General features: G+C 37.3%; 1 protein-coding gene across 2 annotated transcripts in view; it reads right to left on the minus strand.

Annotated features, from left to right (window-relative positions):
* The window catches only part of SATB2 (SATB homeobox 2), a 190,181-nt gene that overhangs the window by 53,062 nt on the left and 109,426 nt on the right, over positions 1 to 27,693 (minus strand). For both annotated transcript variants that reach the window (XM_065880456.1, XM_065880455.1), the window contains 2 exons: positions 25,017 to 25,489; positions 3,569 to 3,781 (listed from right to left, as the gene is read on the minus strand). In XM_065880456.1, the coding sequence (XP_065736528.1) occupies positions 3,569 to 3,781; positions 25,017 to 25,489 (686 nt within the window). The remainder of the gene's footprint in view (positions 1 to 3,568; positions 3,782 to 25,016; positions 25,490 to 27,693) is intronic.

Below are 27,693 nucleotides of genomic sequence, written 5' to 3' on the forward strand. Positions count from 1 at the left end.
TGTATTCTGCCGTGCTCGTTTTAATTGAATGATTTCCCATCAGTTTCAGAGACAAATGAAGGACAATATAGAAGGTGTCTGTACTTCTTGGGGTTAGGATAACCCTAAAACGCTTGAATCTACTTGATCCAAAAGACTGCAGAGCATTTGCTCTGGTGTGTAAGGAGACGGTGCTGGGCAGCCTTCCCAGAACCCAGGGCAACAGGACAAAGGGAAAAGTCTGCCCCAACCGTTGCATTCCTGAGCATGGCCAGCTGATTTGGTCTAAAGTGGATTGTTTTCCCTTTTCATCCCCACCCACCCTAGAATCCTAAACCACTATGTTCCCTTTGTGGATGTCCTGAGCTGTTGTTCCCCTGCTGGACTGACAGTATGCTGGATTGACAGTACGCAGGTTTGGAGAAAGACATGGCATGCAGGGTGGACACCATGGGGTCATTCTCAACAGTGTCTTGAAGCCGGAGTTATGTCCTAAGTTTCCAGGAAGGCTTTGATTCCTAAGAGCGCTCAGTGACCTTTGCCATTCTCCTTTGAATTCCCTGTCTCATACTATTTTCTAATTACTGCAAAGTAATAATAAGAATAATTGATGTAGTACTTTTTACGTGCCAGGCACTCCAAAAAGTGCTTTTTGGTTGTTGTTATCACATCTTATTCTTTTAAGAACACAGTGAGTTAGACATTATTATTTTCACTTTACAGAAGAAGACAACTGAAAATAAAAGAGGATACTTAACTTGCTAGCAGCAAGTGAAATAACCATGATCTGAACTCAAGTCTCTCAGGCTCCAAAGCACAGGCTCAGGAATCACTGTGCTACTCTGCCTCCAAAACCTCCAATTCGTTCTGGTGCTGTTTTTACATGTTTCTTCTTGCCCTCAAGTTTGAGCTATTCCCTCAATAGTCCAATCCTCTCTCATCTTTTTCAAGAAAACTCCCTTTTCTTCTTAAAACTTCTAATTAACGTTCAGTGCTTTTCCTGTTAAGTGCATATTTTAGCATACCATTTCTGCCTTTCTCAATGCAGGTTTCTTATTAGCCTCACTGACTAATCTCATCTGACTGGTCAGATCTTCTCTAGAACACTGAGGGCTAAAGGCAAAGCATTGAAATATATGGTTAGGGGCCCAGCCTTGGAATCAGAATAATTAGAGTTCAAATTCTAGCTCTATCACTCAGCCGTGTGACCTTACACAAGGTATTTAACCCATCTAAACCTCAGTTTCCTCATCTAAAATGTAAACCTCATCTAAACCTCATGTAAAATGAGAACAACAGTGCAAAATGGTGAGGATCCAATTCATGCAAAATGTTTGCAATACCTGATACAATAAGTGCTCAATAAATGATTATTCTTATACTTGTACTGTTGTTTTGTTATTTTTAAGTACATTGAGGAATACTAGCCAATTGAAGGTTATGAGAAGAGGCTCTTGAGGTTGAATTTAAAACTTGAAAAGTCTTCAATTTGTTTTAAACTGATAACAAAGTACTGACGGGGTCTGGAAAATAATCTCCATGGACCTATGCAAGGTTCTGCGTGTGTGTGCCCTGCACTGCTGCCTCCAACTCAAAGGCTGAATCAGTGGGTACCCCTCTGACATTTATTTGCACAATGAAAGCCTTACAGTACTATGGATCTTTGCTACTGAGATAGTTCTGTAAAGAATTTTGGATAAGTAGGTAATCATGAAATATTTTAAAAGTCTTCAGTAACTTTCTCAATGTTTAACCAGCAGAAAAAGAAGAATGTTCCATACAATGTAAAAATGTCAGTGCCATGACTGTATTCTCAAAACTATTTTGAGAAAAACATTTTATATTTATTTTCAGAAATCTCAAAACTGTGAAATTAAACGTTCAATTTCCCTGGTATACTGGTCCGTAAAGGGCACCTTTAACTAGGAATTTTCTAGACAGGATTTTTTGCTGTTTAAAAAAGCAAAGTCAGGGTCCTGAGTCAGGGTCCTGACCTTAACTGTGTGGTGTTGTAAGTTGGTCTGGCTCTGAAAGCTACCAGGTCTTTGAAAAGATGCCTAAGATATAATCTTGTTGGAAAAATATTACAAACGAGTGGAAAACAAAACACACAGACCTGTGTGATTTTCTAACAAGGAGGAGTGATTTTCTGAGAAGACCTGCCCAATTAAATGGCCATGAAGCATGGCTGGATTCTCCTGTAATGATTTAATGGGCTTCAAAAGTGGCAAAAATGTTGGTGAATTTAATAGAAGTAAATATTAGTGCAAATTAACAACTCGTCCAACTCAATAGCTCAACATGTATGCCCCAAAATTTTAAAAAAATAAAAATAAAGATAAAAAAGCTTGGTTACAGTGGTCCAAAGTAAGCAGTCAAGAGACTTATTTTTGGTTTAACAGTAACTAAAATTCATAATTCACTAAACACTAAAGTCTAAGTATCACAGTTTGGCAGTGCATGACAGAAAATTATCTTCAGTTAAAAAATCTATTGCAGAGTGCAAAATATAAAAAGAGTTAAGATGTGTGAAAAAATGGATATACTTGAAAAAGCTCAAATATTTCTATTAGAAGATTCTGCTTAATCAGTTCCTTAGAACTTAACAGAAAACAAACTCCTAAACCCAAAACTATAGTATCTAAGCAAAAAAAAAAACCTTTATTTTCAAAGTACCCATTTTTCTGATTTGTACAACTGTGTACCTGTTAAATATTTTTTTGAAAACTATCACTCAAGAAGGAATCTGCAACCATGCTAGCAACAGTAAATGGGGTGGCTTTACCATAAATCCGTTGATTAGTAAAAGTTTAGGGGAAGTAGGGAGTAGGCTAAAAATAAGTGGGCTCAGATCTGAATTGGAAATGACTCTTGGCTGACTTGAGACCTTGACCCTTCAGTTAAAATCTTTAAATCACACAACATTACTAGATGTATGCATCTGCAGGAGGACCTGAGAACAGAATGCTTTTAAAGTATGAACAAAGGAGGGATGGAAAGCTGAGTCAGGGTCCTGTGGACATCACTGTAGGAAGGAAAATAATTAAGGCCTACATTTCCACTACCATTTTCTAAGGGATCACTGAACGAGCTCCCAGTCATTCGGATCTAGCCGCTGCATTGGCATGCTTCCATCACACACAGGTTCCTCCCTGATTTTGTCTCTTTCAGATTGCATCAAGCAGAACTCGGACTACGCTAGCTGTCCCCTGCCCCCATCCAAATAAATACACAGTTGAAGGAAAAGCAATGCTTCGCAAACTCAGCTTCAATACAAATCCGCTAGCCCCTTCTTTAATAACCAAACAGCTGTATGTAGACATCTAGTGCTTACCCTTCCACCCACTGCTGCCCTCCTGCCACATGTGGAAGAATGGGACTTTCTTGAAGGGACAGAAATGGCATGGATGATATAGAAAAAGATAACCACTAGCATATGGTCAGAGGTTCATATCTTCTGACCCACATGTTCAGTGGATTAAAAAGTCTTGGAATTATGTCTCTTCGTTTTTGAGGGAAAACACAGTAGCAGTGAAGGCAAGATATCTCCAAGGCTAAGAGTGAAAAGTCAGTGGAGCGAATATCTCACCTGAGGGGTTCGGGAGGAGCTGGGACTGCTGGAGGCCGATGAGACCATGCTCACATTGGGGTTCATGCTCCGCTCTCTCTCATCCTGGTATATGCGGTCCCGCTCCACTTCCGGCAGATTGAGGAAATTCTGCATAGCCCTCAGGTTTACTAAAAGAGACTGAGATGCTGTCCGAGGGTCTTCTTCCTTACGCAGAATCTCAGACAACAATCCCTGATTAAATGGAAAAAAAAAAACAAAGTAGGCCAAGTTATATCTGCAGGTATGCATGTGTGGTTTCCGTATTGCGCCCCTCTTCCCCTTTATCTGTTTGGTGTAACCAGCTGGCTGTGATGTCAAGAGCCTCAGTCTAATTCCTGCGGGTTCCCCAGCAGGAAGATTTGGTGGGAACGTGCTTGCTCTCTGGGGGCTGTGCCTTATTTGGGAACATTCTATTCTGACACTTTATCATCACTGTAATAGTCATCAGTGTACAGAGATGCCAGCTAGCAAGGTAGGCGCTCGGAAGAATTGTGAAACTGCGATTACCACCAGGTGCCTCCTGCAAGTATTTCAGGAACTGTTAGAACTCTCTCTGCTTGAAACTGGGAACACTTGGCAGTCCTGCTCAGCTTTACAAATCTGCCAAGTTTGGTAAATTTAGTTCCGACATTTAAACAGCATGGGAGATTTACATCGACTTAAAAAAAAAAGTTTGGCTGAATTTCTGTGTGACCGGACACTGTTTTCAATATAGATGTTTCTTATGGCAAGAAGAAGAAGAAAATAAAAAAGACACAAAGCAAATGGCTATAACTTGGCCTCTATTAACTTCCCAATCCACACACATAATAGGTTTCCTTGCATATGTACCAGAGGGCACCCAAACCTTTCTTTGAGATGCCCTCATGGGGACGCTCCAAGCCCACCATTAAAGCAACGGAAGTATAGTCACATCCGGTAACAGGCCACAGCGCACTTCAGAGAATGCCATGATAGGCTCAGATAATTTCTGACTATGTGACCCATCCAAATAGAATGCTTTACATAAAAAAAACTGGTGTTTTCATGTGCTGCCCTGCTGACAGAGAATTCACAAAGAAAAGAAAAATGTTGACAAGTCTAAAGAAAAGTAGTACAGACGCAAAAAAAAGGCTAGAGACCTGAGTTAGAACACTGCAGTACTTGGGGCAAAAGCAGATCCATTTCCATTCTGCACACTTGTTGGACTATCACACAGAGGCATCACTTTACATTCCCAGCTAACATCCCTTCTCAGGGTAGTATGAGATCAGGGCCTAGGATTATCCCCCAGAAAGAGCTAAGATATTAACCTCTGTATCTTACAACAGATGGGGATAACCCCAAATCGTAAAAGTAGATGCCAAAGGCATTTCCACTTAGGGGATATTAATGCAAAGAAACACTATCAGATTTGTAATAGATGGCTAAATAGGCCGTCTTTGGCCAATAGGCCAAAAAGGCATTGGATACCAAAGAAATATACCATCTCTAGTTGGCCAAAAATCCTCAGGGTAAGGTAGGCGGTTTTAAAAAATAATGCATTATAATATAGTGAAGCAAATGTTGCTTACAGGAATGTGTATCACACTGTTATCAGCTTCCGGGAGTAATCACCACTCAAAACATCATGTAAGACAATTTTACTACAAGGAACCTACAAGAGGCATGCCATCTGATACCTCTTGCCAGTTTGGTTGTCATTACTTTGATTAGAGAAGTCTTTCCAAGTGAGACTATAATATGCCATACAATGAAGCCAAAAAAAAATGTTAACAAGTGTGTGTCTGTGTGCCCAAGGAAAGGTCAAAGTAGGGCATGTATATAAAACTACCCTACTGCTGAAATGATTCTAAGAAAATCTTGATTTCTTGTCATGCTTTCAGAAAGAAGCAACAAGTGAGACACTTGCCTTCCAGAAAATGTTATACAATCTAAGTATTAATTTTCTTTCTGAAATTAAAAGTCAGCTCTGCCTCAAGTTATCCTACTTTCCACTTGGACTAAGCAACCTGAAATATTAATAACAAATTTGTTTCTAAGACAAAATTCTCCAAATTAATGTGTGCAGAAGCAAGAGGGATGTGAATTTAAAATCAATACCAATTTCCTATATATATGATGGAATACTACACAGCCATAAAAAAGAATGAAATAATGCCATTTGCAGCAACATGGATAGACCTAGAGATTGTCATACTAAGTGAAGTAAGTCTGACAGAGAAAGACAAACACCATATGATATCACTTATATGTAGAATCTAAAATATGATACAAATGAACTTATTCACAAAACAGAAACAGACTCACAGACATAGAAAACAAACTTATGGTTATCAAAGGGGAAAGGGCAGGGGAGGAAGTTTGGGATTAGCAGATACAAACTACTATATATAAAACAAATAAACAACAAGGTCCTACTGTACAGCACAGGGAACTATATTCAATAGCTTGTAATAAACCATAATGGAAAAGAATATGGAAAAGAATATATATATATATATCTGAATCATTTTGCTGTATACCAGAAACTAACATGACATTGTAAATCAACTATACTTCAACAAAATTAAAATTAAATAAAAAATTAAAGCATAAAAGACGATCAATACCAATTTCCATTACTAATAAGATACTAAGATTGATATTTTCTGAGCTTTCTTTAACAATGAACTTTGCACATGAAGGACAAGTTGGTACCACTCTCCTTCTCTCTGTCTTTTTCTCTCTCTCATAAGTAACTTTAGCATTTTACTAAATGTCAGACTACCAAATTTGGAAAAGTTTTAGGATCTACATGGATATATTCTTTATGCTGGTTATATGATTATACTTAAGATCTCTCAAAGGCAAAGTCTGTAAACTCTTTCTTCCGTGAAATTATTTACACAAATCGTGGAGGACACTATGGCAAAAATTCTGTACAAAATATTGAAAAAACAAAAAATATTGTTCTAATGGACGAAGTTCAAAATTGTAAGTCTGTTTATTCCTAATCAATAGAAAACAAAATCACTCCTAAGGATAGAGTTCTTTTATTTATTTTTTGTTCAGCTTGGTTTACCTTTTTTTCCCACATTGAAATTGTGGAGTTCCTTCCCCTGCATTTTTTTACATGTTGGACAACCTTACAGGGAAATGAATCCATCTCTAAGAAAAATCAAGACAAAGCATCCTTGTAAATGACTGCTCATGAGCATCACTTCTGAAGTGAATGAGACACAATATTTGTATTTTAAGGGGTTGGTGGACTATACTGTTGCCTCTGTTTTATTCGCCTAATTGAAGATAAAGTCTCAAACCAACAAGGTGGCCACTGCTGCCCTGGAGAACGAGAACACTGTTCTAAAGTATTAAAGTCTCATCTGTGTAACCCTGGTCCCAAAGCAGATTCTTTTTACCTCAGACATTTTCAATAACAAGTGGCTAACTGGTGGGCACAAGAAGAGTTTTAGTTGTTTTGTTGAGCCTTCTTCATTTTGGTTATGTGCTTTTAACGACTTAAGCAGGGATTTTTAAAAACATAGTCAAAATTCTGTGGGCACATAAATGTAAAGCACGTTTTATTTAGTTTAAAATCATCATAGGGGAAACAGATCGGAAGAAAATGTACGGCATAACTTAAGTATACCACAAATCACCCCATCTAATTATCAAGATAAGTAAATGTTTATCATGTTGAAACTGTCTTGAATAGAACATAAATTAATAATTTATCTTGCATAACTATTTCTAAAGCCCTTGCTACTATGTTGTCTGGCATTTAATTATCAACCAGCCAGGCAGGAGGTGTCACTTGGACATTCCCATTATGCAGCCGGAGATATAGAGAACCTGGCATGGCACCTGGGCACTGAAAAAAAGATGTACTTTTATGAAAAGAAAGGTCATGAATATTGAGAATGTGAAAATTGAGGGAAATTAATAAATTAACCAGGATATCGCTTATTAAAATTTCATATCAGTAATCTTATTAAAACATATTGCAAGTATTCAGTAAAGTGGTCATTAAGTGTTTTCCTCATCATAGGCAACAGAGCCTTCTCAAGGGAGAGATTATAAACAATTCTCTCCATGGTGTTAGCTGAGGTTGTGTAAGACCAGGAAACGTGTTGACTGAAAAGGAGTAGAACAAACCTCTGCACAGGGTAGAAAGGCACCTTCTACCCTTCGGGTTACAGGTCACTGAAAAAAGAAGGGAATTGGGCAAAAAGAGCCTCAAATTGGCCTTCTCCCTAGTCTTTTAATGGAGGATTTTGTAAGCTCCACATTATTTCCAGCACCAGCAAAGAATACATGAGGTTGGCAGAAAACTTCAATAAAAGCAAAATAATTCAAAGCACAAAACAAGAGATAATATAATGCCATCTAGCTTCATTGCTAATACAGGCTATCTCTACAGACAAAACAAAGAACTGGGGCTGGGAATTCCCTGGTGGTCCAGGGGCAAGGACTTGACTCTTTCACTGCTGAGGGTACAGGTTCAAGCCCTGATGGGGGAACTAAGATCCCACAAGCCACGTGATGTGGTAAAAAAAAAAAAGAACTAGGGCTAATTTTTTAAATAAAAAATTGCTATGCTTTTTATTACTAGTATTTTAATAATATTTGTGACACCTTAAATGACCTTAGAGTTTCTGAATCTGCAATTTCTGTTGAAGAGCTTTCTTATTTGAAGAGCTTTCCTTTTTATTATGATTTTCATATTCCTTCAACAATTTATATAGTTTGCTCCAAATCGTTAGTGTGCAAAATACATGCTGATACTCAGAAATATTTGGGAAACATTACCATGACTGGCTCTATAAAATTTACTTCCAAGTTTCTGCACTAGCCCTTGAGGCTTCGTCTGGGACGGGTGAGAAACTGCCTTTGACGGGCCCTTAAATCCTCTTAAATCCTTTAAGAGAACAAGAAGAGAACCCAAGCCTGGGCCAGGTTTTAGGAATCTGAGCTGAGCCCATCAGACCTCCCAGGTCACTCCAGGGGAGGTCACTGAAGATCATTACTGACTAGATTTTAACAGATATCTCTTCTTCATACTTCCTAGACATTTGTAATTCTCTACGATTAGGTTATATCTCCCACTGATTATCTAGAGAACCCCCAAATTCAATACGCCTATTGCCAAAAAATGACAGATCAGTCTAGTAATTCACTCCCTATTTACAACTTGGTTCAAAGCTCATAAAAGAATGGAAAGATTAATAAGACATAGATTCTGCTGCCAAGGAGTTTACTATACAATGGTTTACAGAAGCACAATGTGAAAGGTAAGTGTCATAAATTTCAGACAGAACTAGTACCATCTCAGTTCCAAAGAGGGTGAAAGTATTGCCATCGCAAGACTCAGGGAAAACGTTTTGGAAGAGGTGGTATTTAACTTGGCGGGGATTCAAAATGTATATAATGCATAGACATAGAGATAGTGATGAGACCAGGCAAAGGGAGAGGGCAAATGAGGGATTGGATAGTATTAGAACACTTGAAGAAAAAGAAAGAGCATGACTAATCCAGAATACCAAGAGAAGTTTCTGTTTCCTTAAAAGCTTAAAAAAAAAAAAAAGTGCAAAAACTGATAAAGTGGTAGAAGACTTTCTGAAGTGAAAATAATATAGTCCACATTAATATAATTCAGAACTACTGGAGTATACACAAACTAACCAGCAAACACTACCCCCAAAATGAAGTGATATTAATCTGTTCAGCCTTTTTGTCACCTGCAACAAATTAGGCTTTCAATATGCAAAACATCTTCCTTCCAGGAAAACAAATGATCATGATTCCATTTAATTGTAATTTAATGAGGCATAATTTACTTTTTAAAGTGATATACACCAGGTGTGTATTGAAAAAACTGGCCCAGCCAAACCCCAGTGCTATGCTTTGGAAAAAGCCTCAAACTAGCCGGAGACTATTTTCATTTCTGTAAATTATATTTCTGTTCACATATTTATTCTAACATAAACTTGAAGTTAACCTCCGAAATACTCATATATCATATAACATACATAGCATATCATAGTCTGAAAGTGTTAGGTTACAACCCAAAGATAGATATTAGAATGTCATATAAATCCCAAAGAAAGCTTATATGTACTACTGATTGCAATGCCAAAGGGAAAAATATATGCTTGCCACTTCTACAGAATCATTTGGACTGGTTATTTTAGAGAAAATTAGCTCTATTCCTTTATAATGTATTTTAATTATTAATTGTTGGATGTATCAATAATAAAGTATATAAGCTTTTAAAATGAAGGTCCTTTTCAGAAATCAAGTTACATCTCTTTAAGGGTGTATGGGTTGAAACATATTTACTTTGTAGTAGTGAGTCTGAAAATATATTTTAGTTCATCATTTGCTTAAAACAAATGATGTCCTAACCAATCAAGTTTCAAAGGCACATATACCCCCATTTTACAGATTAAAATTACAGAGGGTCAGAGGTGGAAGAGGCCCTGGCACCCATATGGGCTAACCCCACATCGTGCCACTGAGCATGACCTGTCTATCACATAGTTCCCGCTGAAGGTACTCTTCACGTTTCACCACCCCTTTTCCATGCTTATTGGTTAGCCTTAACTTCATACAATTCTGAAATGTCTGGTTCCAGCTGACGCGAGAGCCAAAAAGTGGTATCCTCTGATGAAAACCAGGTGATACCAAATTCTTAGCCTAATTGTACAAAGTGAACTCTTCAGTTTCAGTGGTTAATGCACAGTTAGTTGAAGCTGTGAACCGAGCTCTTGGCTGAACAGAGTATTGACATCCTACCACCTGAAAGCTGACCTAACGAAATCAGTTCTCTCCTAACCTCCAGTCTCATTTCCTTCTAGACGTTCCTGAGAGGCATGTTCTCCTCTGCTCACAAATATAAACAGGTTTCCCTGGGTCCCATATTCATAATCTACAACCCCACTACAAAGCCGACTACTGAAATTCATTTGTGTTATGCTAAAAAATACTCACCTCCCCCATCACCCCCTAGAGTACTGCTCAGCCATGAAGCCAGAGTACTTAGTCTGATTTGAATAAAAGGTATACACGGCACAACAATGACAATTTGATTTTTATTATTAAAAATGATGTGTTAAATCCTCAAAGAAAATGTTGTTATTGCATTAGTTTAATAAACACCTCTCTTTTACTATAATATTTCTTTATTAGAAAAGACAGCCTATGCATATAGCACTTTTGTACCATGGGGGTAGATAGAATTGAGCATCTAAAGGGAATTAATGTACTCTGCAAATATAAATGCATATACAAAAGTAACATTTGCAGACAAGTGTTGCTGTAGAGATGTATTCTGTAATGCACTAAAAGACTATGTATATATCTGTATATGTATATACACTGCAGTTGGCAATACTTTCTCCCTCCTTTGAAGGGAGATGGCACTAGTTCTATTTCACATTTATGACACTTATCATCTTTACATTGTGTAACTATAAAACCTCTTTCTCCCATCATATAGTAAACACCTTGGGAGGAGAATCTGTACATTTTGTGCTTAGTGGTTAGTTGGGGATATACAGGAATATAGAGCCCTAAGAAAGCATCAAATGCATATTTCTCATTTTTCTGGAAGTGGGAGTCCCATCTTTGCTAAACAGTCAGCAGCAGGCCCTGATGGACCATATGTTAAAAGCCTAACTCACAATAACTCAAGATCTTCTCATACAACCTATTGAAAATGGTAAGATAATAAATACTGAAAATTTTGTGCCATGCAAACTCCACTTTAGAACAAATATTCCATGCACCCCAAACCTACAATTTATTAAATGAAACACTTCCCTCACAGACAGGTTTCTTTCTAGTATAAATAAAACTTCGCTTGTGCCATCTGACACATCAGAATACTGTAAGCATGCAAAACAAAGTTAGTAGATGCAACAGAGCATTCTTGAAAACAAAGCAGTCTGTGCTTTCTTAACTGCAATCCCCTTGTCCAAGCCACACCTGAGCATGTACCATGGAGGAACTTAGCCAAACCCAGATTCCTGGCAACTTTACTACTTTTTACCTACCTAATCTATACAACGATAGATGCAATTAAATAAAGAGTCCTGTCTCATTTTCTTCCTTCCCTCCTTATCTCTAGGAAGTCTTAGGTACTGGAATGGGGGATGGTGCACAATCTAAGTCAAAATTTTCTAAACACATTAGCACCGAAAGGCAAAAGCAAGTACAGAACTGAACAGGTTCCTTTTGGAAACATTTACCAGTGGTGTTCTCAGCTCTGGGCACATACATGGTTTCTACTAACACCTCCAGTACCTGGCACCATGACTATTGAATTCACAAAGTGCTGGGCCCTGGTTATTCCTAGTTTCCATGAGTATTCTGTGAAACAACTGCTGGCAAACTTCCAAAAAATTTACTAGCTTTGGCTACTTTGTCAAAACATTGGCAAAAATAGTACTTTCAAAAACAAAACAAAAACATACATTTATTGCATATTTATATCTCAAATGTATCAAATACATTCAGATATAAGAAGAAAAGCAGTCTATTAACATATGAGTTGACTCTGTCCTGAAATAATTATAAAACATTATTTTTTCTTGCTGAACATTTTCTGCCTTAGCTTCAATCACCTCCAGGGTCAAAAGCATCTGTTCTTACACAGTACATGCAACACATTACATATTATCATACCACAGTGGGATTACTGGTTTAAAAGTCTGTTTATTCCTCATACCTCCTTGAAGGAGGGACTGTGTCTTTCTGCTCTATGATAACAGAAATGATTGAGAAAAAAGGGGATATGAGTATGAGTTCTGAAGTTAGAATTGCTGGGTTCAAAACTGGGCTTCAACTGGACAAGGATTAATTAATCTCCTTATGGCACAGTTTCCTCACCTGTAAAATTGAGATAATAATTGCACTTCCCTCATAGGATTCCCTAGAGAGCTTACAACTGTACCCTATATGTGTTAAATGTTCAATAACCGTTAGCCTTCATTATAACCCCAGCATAGTCTCTGAATGCTTAATAATTACTTGTTAAATGAATGGATAAAGACAGAACTAACATCAAAGTACATTTCTTATTCTAAATTTGCAACTTCAAATATTCAAGGCCCTCCACTTATATTTTGCTAGATGTCTTCCCATACAGAACACAGAAAATATTTTTAAAAAAATTTTTAGGAAGAAGAATAATTAAAATTATTTGGGATAGAGGAGAATGTAAAAAAAGTTTAATAAATTATCTAAAGTGAAATGAGCATATGGACATTCAGGACAGCACTAAACTAAGATATTCATTTATACTTCAAGGAAGTAAAACCACTTTCCTTTCTTAAGTAACTTTTAAAATCAGCCTTAATCTGCATTATTGTTGAAGCATGGGCCACAATTATTAGTGGATGATAAAATTAATTTAGCATACCATAACTAGTTTTTATAACAAAATGCAATTAAATAGATTAAAAATTACCACAGTGCTTCATACATGTATTGTTTCATGAAGGCTTTTTTTTTCTTTCATGAATATACAGATAGATAAAGATATAGTTGGAAATGAGATAGAACTCAAAACAGACAGACATACATATGTGAACAAATGTGTGAGTGTGTGTTTGTATACTAGCTCATGATGTAAAAATTATTTCTTACTGGGTGTTGTAGTCAGAAAATTTGAAAGTAAATACTGTTGTCTACAGGAATAATTTTAGGCACAAAACTGGCAGATAGAATTTAAACAACCTTGTAATTTCCAATTGACTTCAAAGTGATTCAGTTATATTTTTCACACAGAATTTTTGGCCTTTAAACTTAATTCACTTTATTTGAACAAACATGCACTTAACCCCAGGCCAAATGGTCATCATTTCAATCAATGGCCAAAAAAGGAACCATTTATGTATTTTTTAAAGTTACTTTGAATAAGCAAAGGTGAAAAGCATATAAATAATGGAATCTAAAGCTAGTGTTTCCTTATATTTCTTCCATAAAAATTCTACTTTAATTATAAACATCACCCAGGACTTGGAGAAACTAGATAAATAATAAAACTAGGCTTTCCACTAAAAGTGCAGGTCTCTGTTGAGACACGCTCACTAGAAGTGAAATACCTTATTTAGGACAAAGACCCCCTCATCTGTGTGAAACGAGTCAATCACTCCTTGTTAGAGAATAGTGACAAAAACTTATAAAACCATCATCAAAAGGCAGTCTTTTTGAGTAAAGTAGAAAAACCTGAATTTTCTATAATAGTTCAGCAAATAATTTTTTTTTTGGCCGGTACGCGGGCCTCTCACTGTTGTGGCCTCTCCCGTTGTGGAGCACAGGCTCCGGATGCGCAGGCTCAGCAGCCATGGCTCACGGGCCTAGCTGCCCCGCAGCATGTGGGATCCTCCCGGACCGGGGCGTGAACCCATGTCCCCTGCATCGGCAGGCGGACTCTCAACCACTGCACCACCAGGGAAGCCCAGCAACAACTAATTTTTAAGGACTTTGCACACTGATCAGGGATGAAAGGAATAGATAGAAGAGTGTGCTGTCACATTTCTTTCCTCTAATTCTTTGGTACAAGTTTTGTGAAGGACGGGGAAAAAGGAGTCTTCATATTTTCTTTTACGTAAAATGCTCTATTTCAATTAGATTTAGGAATGGGAATAGGGGTGGTATACGTTTGACAGCTACTGAATCAACATTCTCTTTACCCAGAGCACAAACAGAGACAGCATCTCCCCCACGCTTTTTGGCTGAAATTGCCTAAAAAGTGCTAATTATAGTCTTTATATGTAAGGAGGACTAAATTGAGACCACTATCTAGAGGGCCATCCTTAAGTCACTGAATAACTTGGAGACACTGCTATCCTAGGAGATATTAATATTACTACAATCTTTAAATCTATGAATTCAAGCCAGTGATTCTGAAATGAAAGAGTACCTGTTTTATGAAGCTTGCAGGGCCATCTTTTCCTACTTTATTAATTTAATGCTGAAATCAAAAGAGGGTATGTTATTTGCTTCAAAACCCAATAACATGTTCATGCCTGATCTGCAGCATTTCATATTTACAGCCCATCTTTCAGTTGGAGGACTTCCTTTTTCTCACAGGTTTCCTTGTCATTTTATAACCAGCTTACTGGACCATGGAGTCAAGACCCCTGGATTTACATTGTATTCTATTCCTGTATGACTTGCTGAGTGCCTATATCTCTAACTGGATATTGAGAAGTAATGACTTGAGACCAGAGGTCAGCTGAGAAAGAATTCTACATATCTTGGAGGTCAAGTTTTCTACAAATATAAACTGTACATGTAATTAAATCATGCCTACCTTTGGCTAACAATATGTATAAATCAAACACAAAGTTAAAAGAGAAGATCCCCCCAACCCCGAAAAAACTAACTGGTAACACACTAAAAGCTCAGACTTCAAATATTTTGGTTGCTAAAATTTTCATTTTGTTGCTACACATCTCTTCCTAACTGTGCCATTTCGAAATATGTTTAGTAAGTCCTTAGACATTTTTAACCTTAATAATACGGTGGGCAAATACTATAAACACCATGCCAATAAAGCATAAAAGCAAAGTCCATGTCATTTCACACAAAGACATTTACATTTCTAGCTGTTGACCTTACTGCCAATTTTTCTGATACATAATTCAATTTAATTTTCCAATCTGTTGAAAACATTCTCTGGTTGCTGAGTGACTTCATGAGCTGTATTTATGACCCTGGCCTTAAGTTTTTTCAAATGATGTGGCTTTGATATGTAAACAGCAGATTTTTTGCAAAGTCTCATAAAAAATAAAAAGTAGGCAAATAAGGACAGGTCAACCAAATGAGTTCCCAAAGGATTTAAAAAATCCTCTTCTCTATCAGATAAAACCAAGATGAACAGCTTTCTCAAAAAAGGCCTTTGACAAAAGGTTGTAAGTTGTGTAACTTTGTGACTTTTTCATCAAACTAACGAAGGAGCAAGACACCAAATTAGAGGCCTTTCTGTTGCAGAAGAATAACACATTTTGCAAAACACACAAGGGCTTCTACTGAAAACATGTTTCTAAGAATTGGCTCAGGAGAGCTACCTGAGACACAAAATGAACCCAAACTTTCTGAGTTATGTCATAATCTGCTAGAGGAAAAAGAAAAATAACTATACTGTGTAAATAACGAATGTGGTAAGTCTCGTTTTCAAACAATACAAACCTCCTAATGCCAATTCTTTGTGTATGGATATTTCCTGAACCCCACCTTCAAGGTAAGGGGATAGTGGTGCAGACAGGGGCAGAGAATCACACCTCATTTCCCTTTGCTGGCATTCTAATGCTCCCATTCACACATGGCAGGGCATTCGTTCCGATGGATTTAGCCTAGTTTCGATCAAAGCTTCCTCTACTTCATTTAACAGATTTGCTCAGATGGAAGGTCTCAAAGGAGAAATAATGTTAGTAAATGGGGGATTTCTGAACATATGAATATGTAGGTCATTGGATTTTTAAATAAATTAGAGAATAGTTTATCTATTAAGGAAGATTTACTGTACATATTTCATGAAACCATTCTTATTATAGGTCAGTGGACATCCCCTAACCATTCCTGGGCAATATTAAGCCTTGTAAAATAGTCACAAACCTTTTCATATAGTCATAAGCCTCTGATTGATTTTTTTTAAGTCCATAAAGTGACAGGGGCAAAAGAATGCTTTACGTTAGGATTCATAATTAAACTGTCAAAATGCAAAGATGTAAACACAGTAAATAGCCAAGCAACTTATTTCATGTCCATAGGACTGATAAGCGAAAGTGTGCCAACACTAAAATAAATTTGGGATAGAAGCAAGGAAAAATGAATACGCAAAAAAATAAAACCTGACAGAGCACTGGTCCTATTACTTCTTGAAATTATCAGCCTAACAGACCCATTTGCATCATTGACAGAGCACTGGCGATTCGGCAGGGCTGAGAAGCAAAGCTACTCTGAAACTCACATAAATCACATAATTCATCTTTGAGACTCAGTAAGGATGGCTTTAAGTCAAGTTTGAAAGATCTCATAGGGCCTCATAGCCAATGTCTGTTTCTGTCTTATTCCTTCTCTCTCTCTCCCCCATCCTTCTAACCAAACCCCCCCCCACACATTCAATATCCACAAGTAAATCTGGCTAATATCAATATCATCCCACTGAATTCAGGGGACTCCGTTTAAAATAACAATAGTGATAATATTTTCAAGAGAAAGTAGTACAGTAAAAAATTCTATACAATTCTATATTATTTCCTTAACAACATCTTGCTCATGATTTATGAATACTGATAATATTTTCAAACAAAGTAGTACAATAAAAATCTCTATACTATTCCCATAATAACATCTTGCCTTAGATTTGTGAAGGTAGTAGGTATAAAATTGAAGATAACTTTTATTCAAACTACTATTCCATGGCATATCCAAATGCCAATTAGACTAGCAATGACCCTGATCTATAATCTGGGATAAAAAGCACATCCTGAGATAAAGATTTCTGTGCAAGTGATTTATTCAGGAAATGCTTCTGAGGGAAACTGGTGAAGGAGTGGGAGAAGCAGGTCAGAGAAGGGAGGAGATCCAAACAAAGTCCCAGCCTCAGCCTGATCCTGCAGAGAGCTCTGGAGGGGAAGTCACACTTCAGTGCTGTCCCTACGATGGAGGCAAGGAGCTGGGTTTTCACCCTCCTGCACCTATCAGACATTGGTTAAGCATTTCCAGCTCTCTGAAGAACCTAGGGGCAGGACAGGAATAAAGACACAGACGTAGAGAATGGTCTTGAGGACATGGGAAGGGGGGAGGGTAAGCTGGGACGAAGTGAGAGAGTGGCATGGACTTATATATACTACCAAATGTAAACTAGATAGCTAGTGGGAAGCAGCCGCATAGCACAGGGAGATCAGCTCGGTGCTTTATGACCACCTAGAGGGGTGGGAGAGGGAGGGTGGGAGGGAGACGCAAGAGGGAGGAGATATGGCAACATATGTATATGTATAACTGATTCACTCTGTTATACAGCTGAAACTAACACACCATTGTAAAGAAACCATACCCCAATAAAGATATTAAATATATATATATGGAAATTGAAAGAAAAAATAATAATACAGGATACAAGAATATCTGAGACTCATGAAAGAACCTGATAAAATTGATTAAATCCAGTTTATTCTGAAAAAAAAAAAGACAAATGCACCCCAATGTTCATTGCAGCACTATTTACAATAGCCAGGTCATGGAAGCAACCTAAATGCCCATGGACAGACAAATGGATAAAGAAGATGTGGTACAGCAATCAGAGAAGAAAAAGAAATAAAAGGAATCCAAATCAGAAAAGAAGAAGTAAAGCTGTCACTGTTTGCAGATGACATGATACTATACATAGAGAATCCAAAAGATGCTACCAGAAAACTACTAGAGCTAATCAATGAATTTCGTAAAGTAGCAGGATACAAAATTAATGCACAGAAATCTCTGGCATTCCTATACACTAATGATGAAAAATCTGAAAGTGAAATTAAGAAAACACTCCCATTTACCATTGCAACAAAAAGAATAAAATATCTAGGAATAAACCTACCGAAGGAGACAAAAGACCTGTATGCAGAAAATTATAAGACACTGATGAAAAAAATTAAAGATGATACAAATAGATGGAGAGACACACCATGTTCTTGGATTGGACGAATCAACATTGTGAAAATGACTCTACTACCCAAAGCAATCTACAGATTCAATGCAATCCCTATCAAACTACCACTGGCATTTTTCACAGAACTAGAACAAAAAATTTCACAATTTGTATGGAAACACAGAAGACCCCGAATAACCAAAGCAATCTTGAGAAAGAAAAACGGAGCTGGAGGAATCAGGCTCCCTCACTTCAGACTACACTACAAAGCTAAAGTAATCAAGACAGTATGGTACTGGCACAAAAACAGAAATATAGATCAATAGAACAGGATAGAAAGCCCAGAGATAAACCCACGCACATATGGTCACCTTATCTTTGATAAAGGAGGCAAGAATATACAATGGAGAAAAGACACCCTCTTCAATAAGTGGTGCTGGGAAAACTGGACAGCTACATGTAAAAGAATGAAATTAGAACACTCCCTAACACCATATACAAACATAAACTCACAGTGGATTAAAGACCTAAATGTAAGGCCAGACATCATCAAGCTCTTAGAGGAAAACATAGGCAGAACACTCTATGATGTAAATCACAGCAAGATCCTTTTTGACCCACCTCCTAGAGAAATGGAAATAAAAACAAAAATAAACAAATGGGACCTAATGAAACTTCAAAGCTTTTGCACAGCAAAGGAAACCATAAACAAGATGAAAGGACAACCCTCAGAATGGGAGAAAATATTTGCAGATGAAGCAACTGACAAAGGATTAATCTCCAAAACATACAAGCAACTCATGCAGCTCAGTATCAGAAAAACAAACAACCCAATCCATAAATGGGCAGAAGACCTAAATAGACATTTCTCTAAAGAAGATACACAGATTGCCAACAAACACATGAAAGGATGCTCAACATCATTAATCATTAGAGAAATGCAAATCAAAACTACAATGAGATATCATCTCACATCGGTCAGAATGGCCATCATCAAAATATCTACAAACAATAAATGCTGGAGAGGATGTGGAGAAAAGGGAACCCTCTTGCAATGTTGGTGGGAATGTAAATTGATATAGCCACTATGGAGGTTCCTTAAAAAACTACAAATAGAGCTACCATACGACTCAGCAATCCCACGACTGGGCATATACCCTGAGAAAACCATAATTCAAAAAGAGTCATGTACCAAAATGTTCATTGCAGCTCTATTTACAATAGCCAGGACATAGAAGCAACCTAAGTGTCCATCAACAGATGAATGGATAAAGAAGATGTGGCACATATATACAGTGGAATATTACTCAGCCATAAAAAGGAACAAAATGGGGTCATTTGTAGAGTCTCTAGGATGGGCCTAGAGACTGTCATACAGAGTGAAGTAGAAAGAGAAAAACAAGTATCGTATATTAACATATATATGTGGAATCTAGAAAAATGGTACAAATGATCCGGTTTGCAAGGCAGAAATAGAGACGCAGATGTAGAGAGCAAACGTATGGACACCGAGGGGGGAAAGCAGTTCGGTGCGGGGGGATGAATTGGGAGATTGGGATTGACATGTATACACTAATATGTATAAAATAGGTAACTAATAAGAACCTGCTGTATAAAAAATTAAATTAAATTAAATTTTTAAAAAAGAAGTAAATCATGGGGTGGGACAGTGTGGGGGTGCTGGGGGAGGCGTGAAGCATGGAAAAAAGGGCTGGCTTGTTATCTGCCTCAGCCTCCTCTGGTGTATCACATTACTTTGTGACCACAGGTAACAGAAATGCTTAGAAATCTGTCATAGGATTGCCTGAATATTAATGATCAGGTCAGAAAACAGCACGTTTATCTTACTCTTCTCATAGGGTCCCATTTATAAAAGTCTTTAGAGACATGAAAAGCAGGGCTAACATTTTCTTTCAAAAGTCTAGCAAAGAAGTAAGCGATGGTGCTCCGAGTATATTTTATATAAGGTCATAAGGAAAAAATAGGCTTCTACCATGCTGATGGCTCAGATAGGATGTGATGCTCTGCTACTCCCTGCATCTATAATTACATTAGTCTCATGCCCAAGCTGAAGATTCAACATCTTGGCATTACATGATCTCAAACGTGCTGTTTCCCTTGCCCAGAACATGTGACTTAATTTACGTTCTTAGTTTGGACAGTATTAAGAAACCAATATAGAAATGTAAAAAATAATAATAAATAATAAAATCAGATTGGCAAAAGGTTGTCTATCTCTGACTCTGGCAGAAGTCATGACCTTGCCACGAAGTATGGGTAGGGGATCATTTTATCAAACAAATATATTTTATGTTTTTAAAAGACACACGGATTAAGATTAAAATGTATTAAAAAGCAAGTTCTTGGAAATATAGCTCCATTCCCTTAATTATGTTACTTTACAATACCAAATGATATAGTGGCAATGGATCAGACACACAAAGTAATTAATAGTTTTTCTTTGAAGAACTGTTATTTTCAAATGCTATTTATTATGAATTTGAGCTTTTCGTCTGCAAGTCTTAAACGTGAAAAACTAGACTATTTTTTTTTACAATTCTAGATTCATTTATGAATATTGTGCATGTGATTTTTGTTCTACACACACGCACACACACACACACACACACACACACACAGAGGAACTAATTGCTAGATTTGTTCTTGGTCTAATCATCAAAAACAAATCCAGGAGCACAAACTATAGGGTGACAAATCAAATTGCTTTTTATTGAATTTGATAATAAATGAATAATAGTTATCACGAACTATTTCTGAAAAATATTCAGTAAACTGAGGATATGCTACATATCAGTAAAACAACTGAGTACAAGACTAATATTGGCCTTAGGTGTCCATCTAAAATCTGATTTTGTTTGCTTTAAGAAAAAAGTTTTGAGATTCTTTTCTATCCAAAGATTAACAAGTTATGTTATTACCTATAAAGTTAATTCTTATTTGTTTATTATAGCTGACAAATCATTTTACCACTCATGTGATTAAAAAAAAAAAAAAAGCCTACCATTTGGAAAATCCACAGTTGGTTTCATGGGGCATAGTACACCACATTTTCCATTTAACAATGCTGCTGGTGAAACCTGGCTGTCCAACCTTGCTGTTAGTGACTACAGTATATACAGCAGAAACAATCTGTCTGTTGACCTCCAGCTTAAGTTCAAACTATGTCATTCTGTCAATACCATCTACCTTGATTAGGTTGGGCTTTATACACAACAGGTTATGATCCCAGAGGGATGAAAAGCTTTCCCAAATTAAAAGCAGAAATTTAAAAGGAAATACTCATACATTCCTATGCAGTTTCCATTTGATATCCTCAAGACTTGCCCATGAACTCAAGCTCATGTTGATTGAATGCGAATGTTTCTTTCTGGGTGTAGCCATCTTACAAATTTAATGGCAGGAGGAAAATAATAAAATGCGTTCCATGCTTCAATTAGACCTTTTATAACTTGGCACTTAAAAGATGGCAATGCCAAAGAAAAATCATTAATCCCCAAAAATAGGCAAAAAGAGTTGGGCAGGAGAAGACAGACCTCCAGGAGTCTAGGGCCTTGGCAGAGCATTTCCTCACACCAACACAGCCCGCCTTTTGTCTAGCCTCATCGTGAGCCTTCTTCTCTCATGCTCCATGCTATTTGGATGAAATGTATACTGTATTTGATTCTAAAATCCAAAGCAATACGACCATGCTCTCAATTTTATCCTTATCCAAAGGAGCGGTATAAATAACCAGCAATAAAATGTTGGCTAGCCTTGAAATGCCTGTTCATGCACATGAATGATAGATGAAAGAACACACACACACACACACACACACACACACTCACAGAACTGCAAGATACAGACTAAAAGACGCATCCTTCTACTTTGTGTTTTATAATAGTATGCAACAGACTTGCCCCAAAGGATCAGAGTTCTTCATAACCCCGGTTCAGATAACTGTGGACACACAAATGCAGCCCCAGTACTTTGAGTCACAAGAGAATAGTGGTAGAGTGATGTTTGGAACATGTGCAGCCCTCTGTGAACCTCCGAACTCATTTTCAAATGATGTATTGACTCTGTGAATAACAGAATGTATAAGTTAGCTAGGAGTCAAGGGAGCTAGAGATTTCACCCCTCTTGGTCTCCTGCCATACCTAAGCTGTCAGCACCAAACCTCAAACAATCCCACTGCGTTTCTCCCCTGCTCCGACCCCTGCAGTTCCAGCGTGGCTGAAGACTGTTACCAAACCACAGTGGTTGGTTCCATCACTAGTTCATGCTGTTTGACTTCAGCTGAGGCCCCAAACTACCTCACAAATTCTTCTATCTCAAATTGACTCCCTCTCACATTCAAACTGTCAACCCATTTCTGGTCTCCCTTTCAACACCAAATTTTGGAAAGAGTAATTTGCAGCCACTGTTTCTGTATCCTCAAGAGTTAATCCATCCTGAACTCCTAAATTCTCTCTCCTGCCTTCACCACTCTAATGAAATTATACTCTAAAGTTTGCCAAAGATCTCTCCCAACCAATCGCCAAATCTCATGGCACTGTTTCAAGCTTCCCCTTCCCAGACTTAGTTTTCCAGACACGGACAAGTCTCCTTCTGGAAACTCTTTACCCAGGTCCTCTATACTTTTATCAGCATCTCCCTTTTCTTCCACCTCTACCTGCCCCCACCTCTCTGGGCATTTCTCTGTCTCTTTTTCTGGTGTTAGTAGTGCCGGTGGCCTCTCCCCTCCTTCCCCTGTCTCTTTAAATCCCAGGCTCTGTGAATAAACTTCTGATCTCTTTCTCTAACCCTGACAACTCTTCTTAGCACTAAACTGTTATTTTCAATGACTGCTGCACATCTTCACTTAAGAAGTCTGCTAGCACTTCAAAGTCAAAATAGCCCAATCCAAAATAATCACTTTAACCTTACTCCAACCATCTCTTTCAATGCCCTCCTTGACTTTCTAAATAATTTCACTATATTCTTAGTCACCAGGCTCAAACCTTGGTGTTACCTCCACTCCAGGCAGTTGCACTGTCAACTCTACTCTCACAATGCTTTTTGACTGTACCGTCTACTCCATCGCCGTCAGTCTTGTTCAAAACTTCTACACATTTCAGCTGGACGCTTAAGGCGGCTTCCTAAATGATATTCCTAACCCTCTTGTGATCATTAAGGGGAAGAAAGTCTTCCTAAGATCCAATTCTGATCACTGGATTATAGCATATTCCTACATAAAACCTTCAGTGTTTCCAGTGCTTATTAAATAGAGTTCAACGTTCTTAGCATGGCCCCAAGACCTTGTCAGATCTGTTCCCACCACCTTTAGTTTTATTATCTAGCTTTGCTATCAACTACCAACTAATCCCGCCTTTTGCTGAATCAACACTTTTCTTGTGCATTTTTTTTTTTAGCCTAAAATACCCTTCTTCTCCGTGTTCTCCTGTTAAATTTTATTTACCCTTCAAGGTCTAACTGCCCAGCAACCTCATACTCAAATCAGTTGTTCACATATGTGCTCACCCATGGTCTTTTTCACCTTTGCATCTGCACAGAGCTTGGCTTCCTGCCATGCATTTAGTAGGGTGGCTAACTTAAACCCACCGTCCTCCTGAAGACTTACCACACTCGCTCTACTGACAGTTAATGACTCCTCATGAACAGCCCCTGTAATCGCTGCACACATTATCCTGCATCATTCACCTTACTTCACATATTACTCGAATTATCTGGGTACTTTTTTTTTTCCACTACCAGGTTGGTTAGCTCCTTAAGATTAGGCACTTTTCCTTTTCTGTTACTCATACAGTTGGTGCTCTGTATCTGTGGATGTGAAACCCACAGATACGAAGGACCAAATGTACTGCACCATTTTATATAAGGGACTGGAGCACCTGTGGAGTTTGGGATTCATGGGGGGTTCCTGGAACCAATCCCGTGCAGATACCAGAGGGACAGGAGTACAAGAGCTAGATTACTAGTTCTCAAAGTGGGACCCAGACCAGCAGTATCAGCATCACCTGGGACCTTGTTAGACATGCAAACTTCTGGGTCCCACCCTAGACCTGGTGAATCAGAAACTCTGGGAAGAGGCCCAGCAATCTGTGTTTTAACTGCCTTAAAACAGCGTGATTCTGACGCACACTCACGTTTAGCACTGGTGGGAAAGAACTTAATTATAAGCAGCCCTCAAAAAAATAAGACATAAATAAACTGTTTACCGTCTTATCATTTAATATTATTTTGGCATATAATTCCCTCAAAACATTAAAAATATGAGTAATCTATCCATTTTTACTTTCTCAATATCTTAAATCTAACTTGTACATTGTGAAGGGTTTATTAAAAAATTATAGAAATGATGACATATAGTGATATTCTTTCTATAAAGTGCAAAGACAAGGTAAATAATAGATTGTTTGGGCATGAATAGTTCTAGAACTAGTTTTTTTAAAAAACAAGGAATGATAAGCACAAAATTCAAGATCAGGGTTACATCTGGGGAAAAGCAAATGAAAAAAAGGGAGGAGAGGAGGAACACACAAAGAGACCCAGGTCATTGGTAACATTTCAGGTCCTGAGTTGGGTGGTGGGTTCACAGACATTCATTACATTACTGAAATTGATTAATTAATATGGCCAAGTATGGATCAATGGTGATAGTATTTCATGAACTAAGGATTATTAATTGATCTAATTCTACATGCTCGGAGATCCATAAAAAAAATTTTAAAGAGATAAGAAAGAACTAATACTTGCCACAATCTGTCCTTAGTATTATTCTGAATCACCAATTATGACGTTCATTGCTAACGGTACCTGTGTGCGATTGAATGCCACTCTTGCAAAGACAGCTTGGGACACACTGGCCCTCTTCAGCTCATCTCTGACTTGCTGGTAGATATCTGGAGATACTTCCACAGAAGAGTTGGTTGGTTCCGGCTTAACTGCTCTGGGAATGGGTGGATGGTTCAGAAACTGCTGGTTGATGGCTTGAGGATGCTGGTGAGCCAGGAGCCGGCTAACGGCAATCTGTTGGTTTATCAGATGGGCCATGGCGATTTGTTGCCTGACAAGTTGTGGACTGAGCTGGGGAGAAAGAAGACCAGGGCTCATGATGGGCTGTAACGCGGGCACTTGGTTTCGGATTGGAGTACTGTGGTGGATTTGGCTATGTGGAGACTGTTCGCTGGATTTCCCCAGGGATGCCAGCTGGTTCATATTTGGTAAATGCATTGGACGCTGGCCCAGAACACAATAGTCTGAAAGGTTTTCTCGTTCCACTCTTTCCACTGTTAAAAGATAAAAATGATAATTCGTCATTATCAACATTGGCATAATTTGTTTCTGATACATGTAGTATTAAATTATATTTTTGGTATATTAATGACATAGACTTTTTTCATACAAAGCTGGAAGCCCCAGAGTAAAAGTGAGTTATCCTTTCCTGGAAAATGTTACAATAATAGATTTTTCCATAGGTTATGGTATGAAAGTAAAAATATTTGCTACTTCAATTTTCTTTAATTCCTAAAACTAGGCATTTTATTAAATAGCCAAGACAGAAACCACTAACCATTACAAATTCTAAATCCTCTCATATTCCCAAGCTGTATCATCTCCCTCTGTGACAAAAACACCAGCTGTTTTCATCTTCTGTAGTTTGTGGTTAATGGTGTAGTTCATGGTTATCAGGAAATGACAAGGACAACGTCTCCTGTCAAAGTAACTGCTACCTCCCAATAAAAATCTCACATAAATACTACTTTACAGCTATGGAAACATTTATACAGAATGTCTGTCACATAGTATATCCTTTCATCTCCTCACCTGCTATCTTTTTTATAGGACTATTTCTTTAAGAAATGGATATTTTAATGATTGTGATATGCACTAGGATAAGAAAAAAGTCTCACAAAATTAATAACATTGCCTTGATTTGCCATTAAATAAAATTCTCCCTTTCTCCAGGTTATCTATCTTTTATGTTTTGTTGAACTTAACTAAAGATTTAAGGAATAACCCTGAAAGGGAGAAAAAAAGGAAGTATCATATATGTTCATACATGAGGCAGATTCTTTTCTTCCCTCAAGAATATTCCTCAGGAAAGAGTCACATCAGAGGCAAATCCTTTCCTAAAACTCTGTATTATTTTATTACGTAAAGCAAAGGTTTGTTTGGGGAAAACTCATTAGGCTGAAACAACCTCTATCCTTATTAGCTTTAAATGCTTATAGATGTAATCTAACAAAATCTGTGTTTTAAAGTAAAAATTCCTCACAGATTTAGTAATTTTTTCCTACAGCTGAAAGTGTTTGATATGATAATGCAAAAGCGTATTAATATAATGTTAAAGAACACGACTTGAGTGGTTACATGCTGGAGAGCAGAAAAGTATTCACCTATAAGACAAATTTTTAAAATAACTGCCCCCCTTATACGCAAATAGTGCTTGTAAATTGGTATATGGTTTACAGTGACAGAATCATATTTGATCAAAAAAGTGCTGAGTCTCAAAAAATTTAGGAAATTATGTGTGCTGGAAAACTAGCTGAGATGACTCAAAGTGATGACAAAGTCACTAGAACCAAATCACATGAAAAAATTTGAATAAAATCAACCAATGAACTATAAAGGCAAGGAAAGTGATATTTCTAAATTAATATTTTTGTAATATGTGATTTTCAAATACATATGTGGAAGTAAATTAATACATTAACCATATGTAAATAGATATCTGATCATTTTATCTATATTTCTAAAGGTTTTATATATTTAAAACTTCTCATTGGGAAAATACATAAACATCCACATCTTGGGAGCACCTTATATTCAGACATACACAGTATTTCTTCCTGCTTTTTAAAAAAACTGAGTGATTGCTTAACTTTCCTATGAACCCCTAAATAAGTCAAAAGTTTACCTCAAACTTCTTTAAGAGTTCAATTTCCAACCTAATCCTTTCAATGTAATTCATATAGTTTGTATTCAACTTTCCTTCATAAGGTTCAAGGTGAACAAATCATTTTAATCTTATTCTCTAAAGGCAAACATTTTTCAGTCATTGTATTAATTAAACCTTAAGGTATACGATCTGGAAAACCAAACCAAGCAAATGGTTAAGAGCCTTCAAACAAGGTAATCGAACACAGTTTTCATAGAACAGAAGTTACTATTGTAAGTTCCTTATTGAAAGAAATAAAGAGACCACGGACTGCTTCCAGAGTAAAGTCATACTTTATAGGCAGAAATATTTGCCCTCAGGTAGACATTTGATTCGCTTTTGTTTGTTTGCTTTTTAATTCAGCCAAAATAAAGGCAAATTCAAGTAGCAAAAATTATGTTTTTGGGTACTTAGGAAGCAGACGGTTTATCCATTTCTTTTTCTACTTAAAAAGCATAGAAACACCCTCTTAATGCATACATTCTTTGATCAAAAGCCAATTTTCCAAAATGTCAGTATTTTCATCTTTCAATGACTTAATTACATTTGAGT

The sequence above is a fragment of the Phocoena phocoena genome, chromosome 7, assembly GCF_963924675.1.
Source record: "Phocoena phocoena chromosome 7, mPhoPho1.1, whole genome shotgun sequence".
Lineage (NCBI taxonomy): Eukaryota > Metazoa > Chordata > Mammalia > Artiodactyla > Phocoenidae > Phocoena > Phocoena phocoena.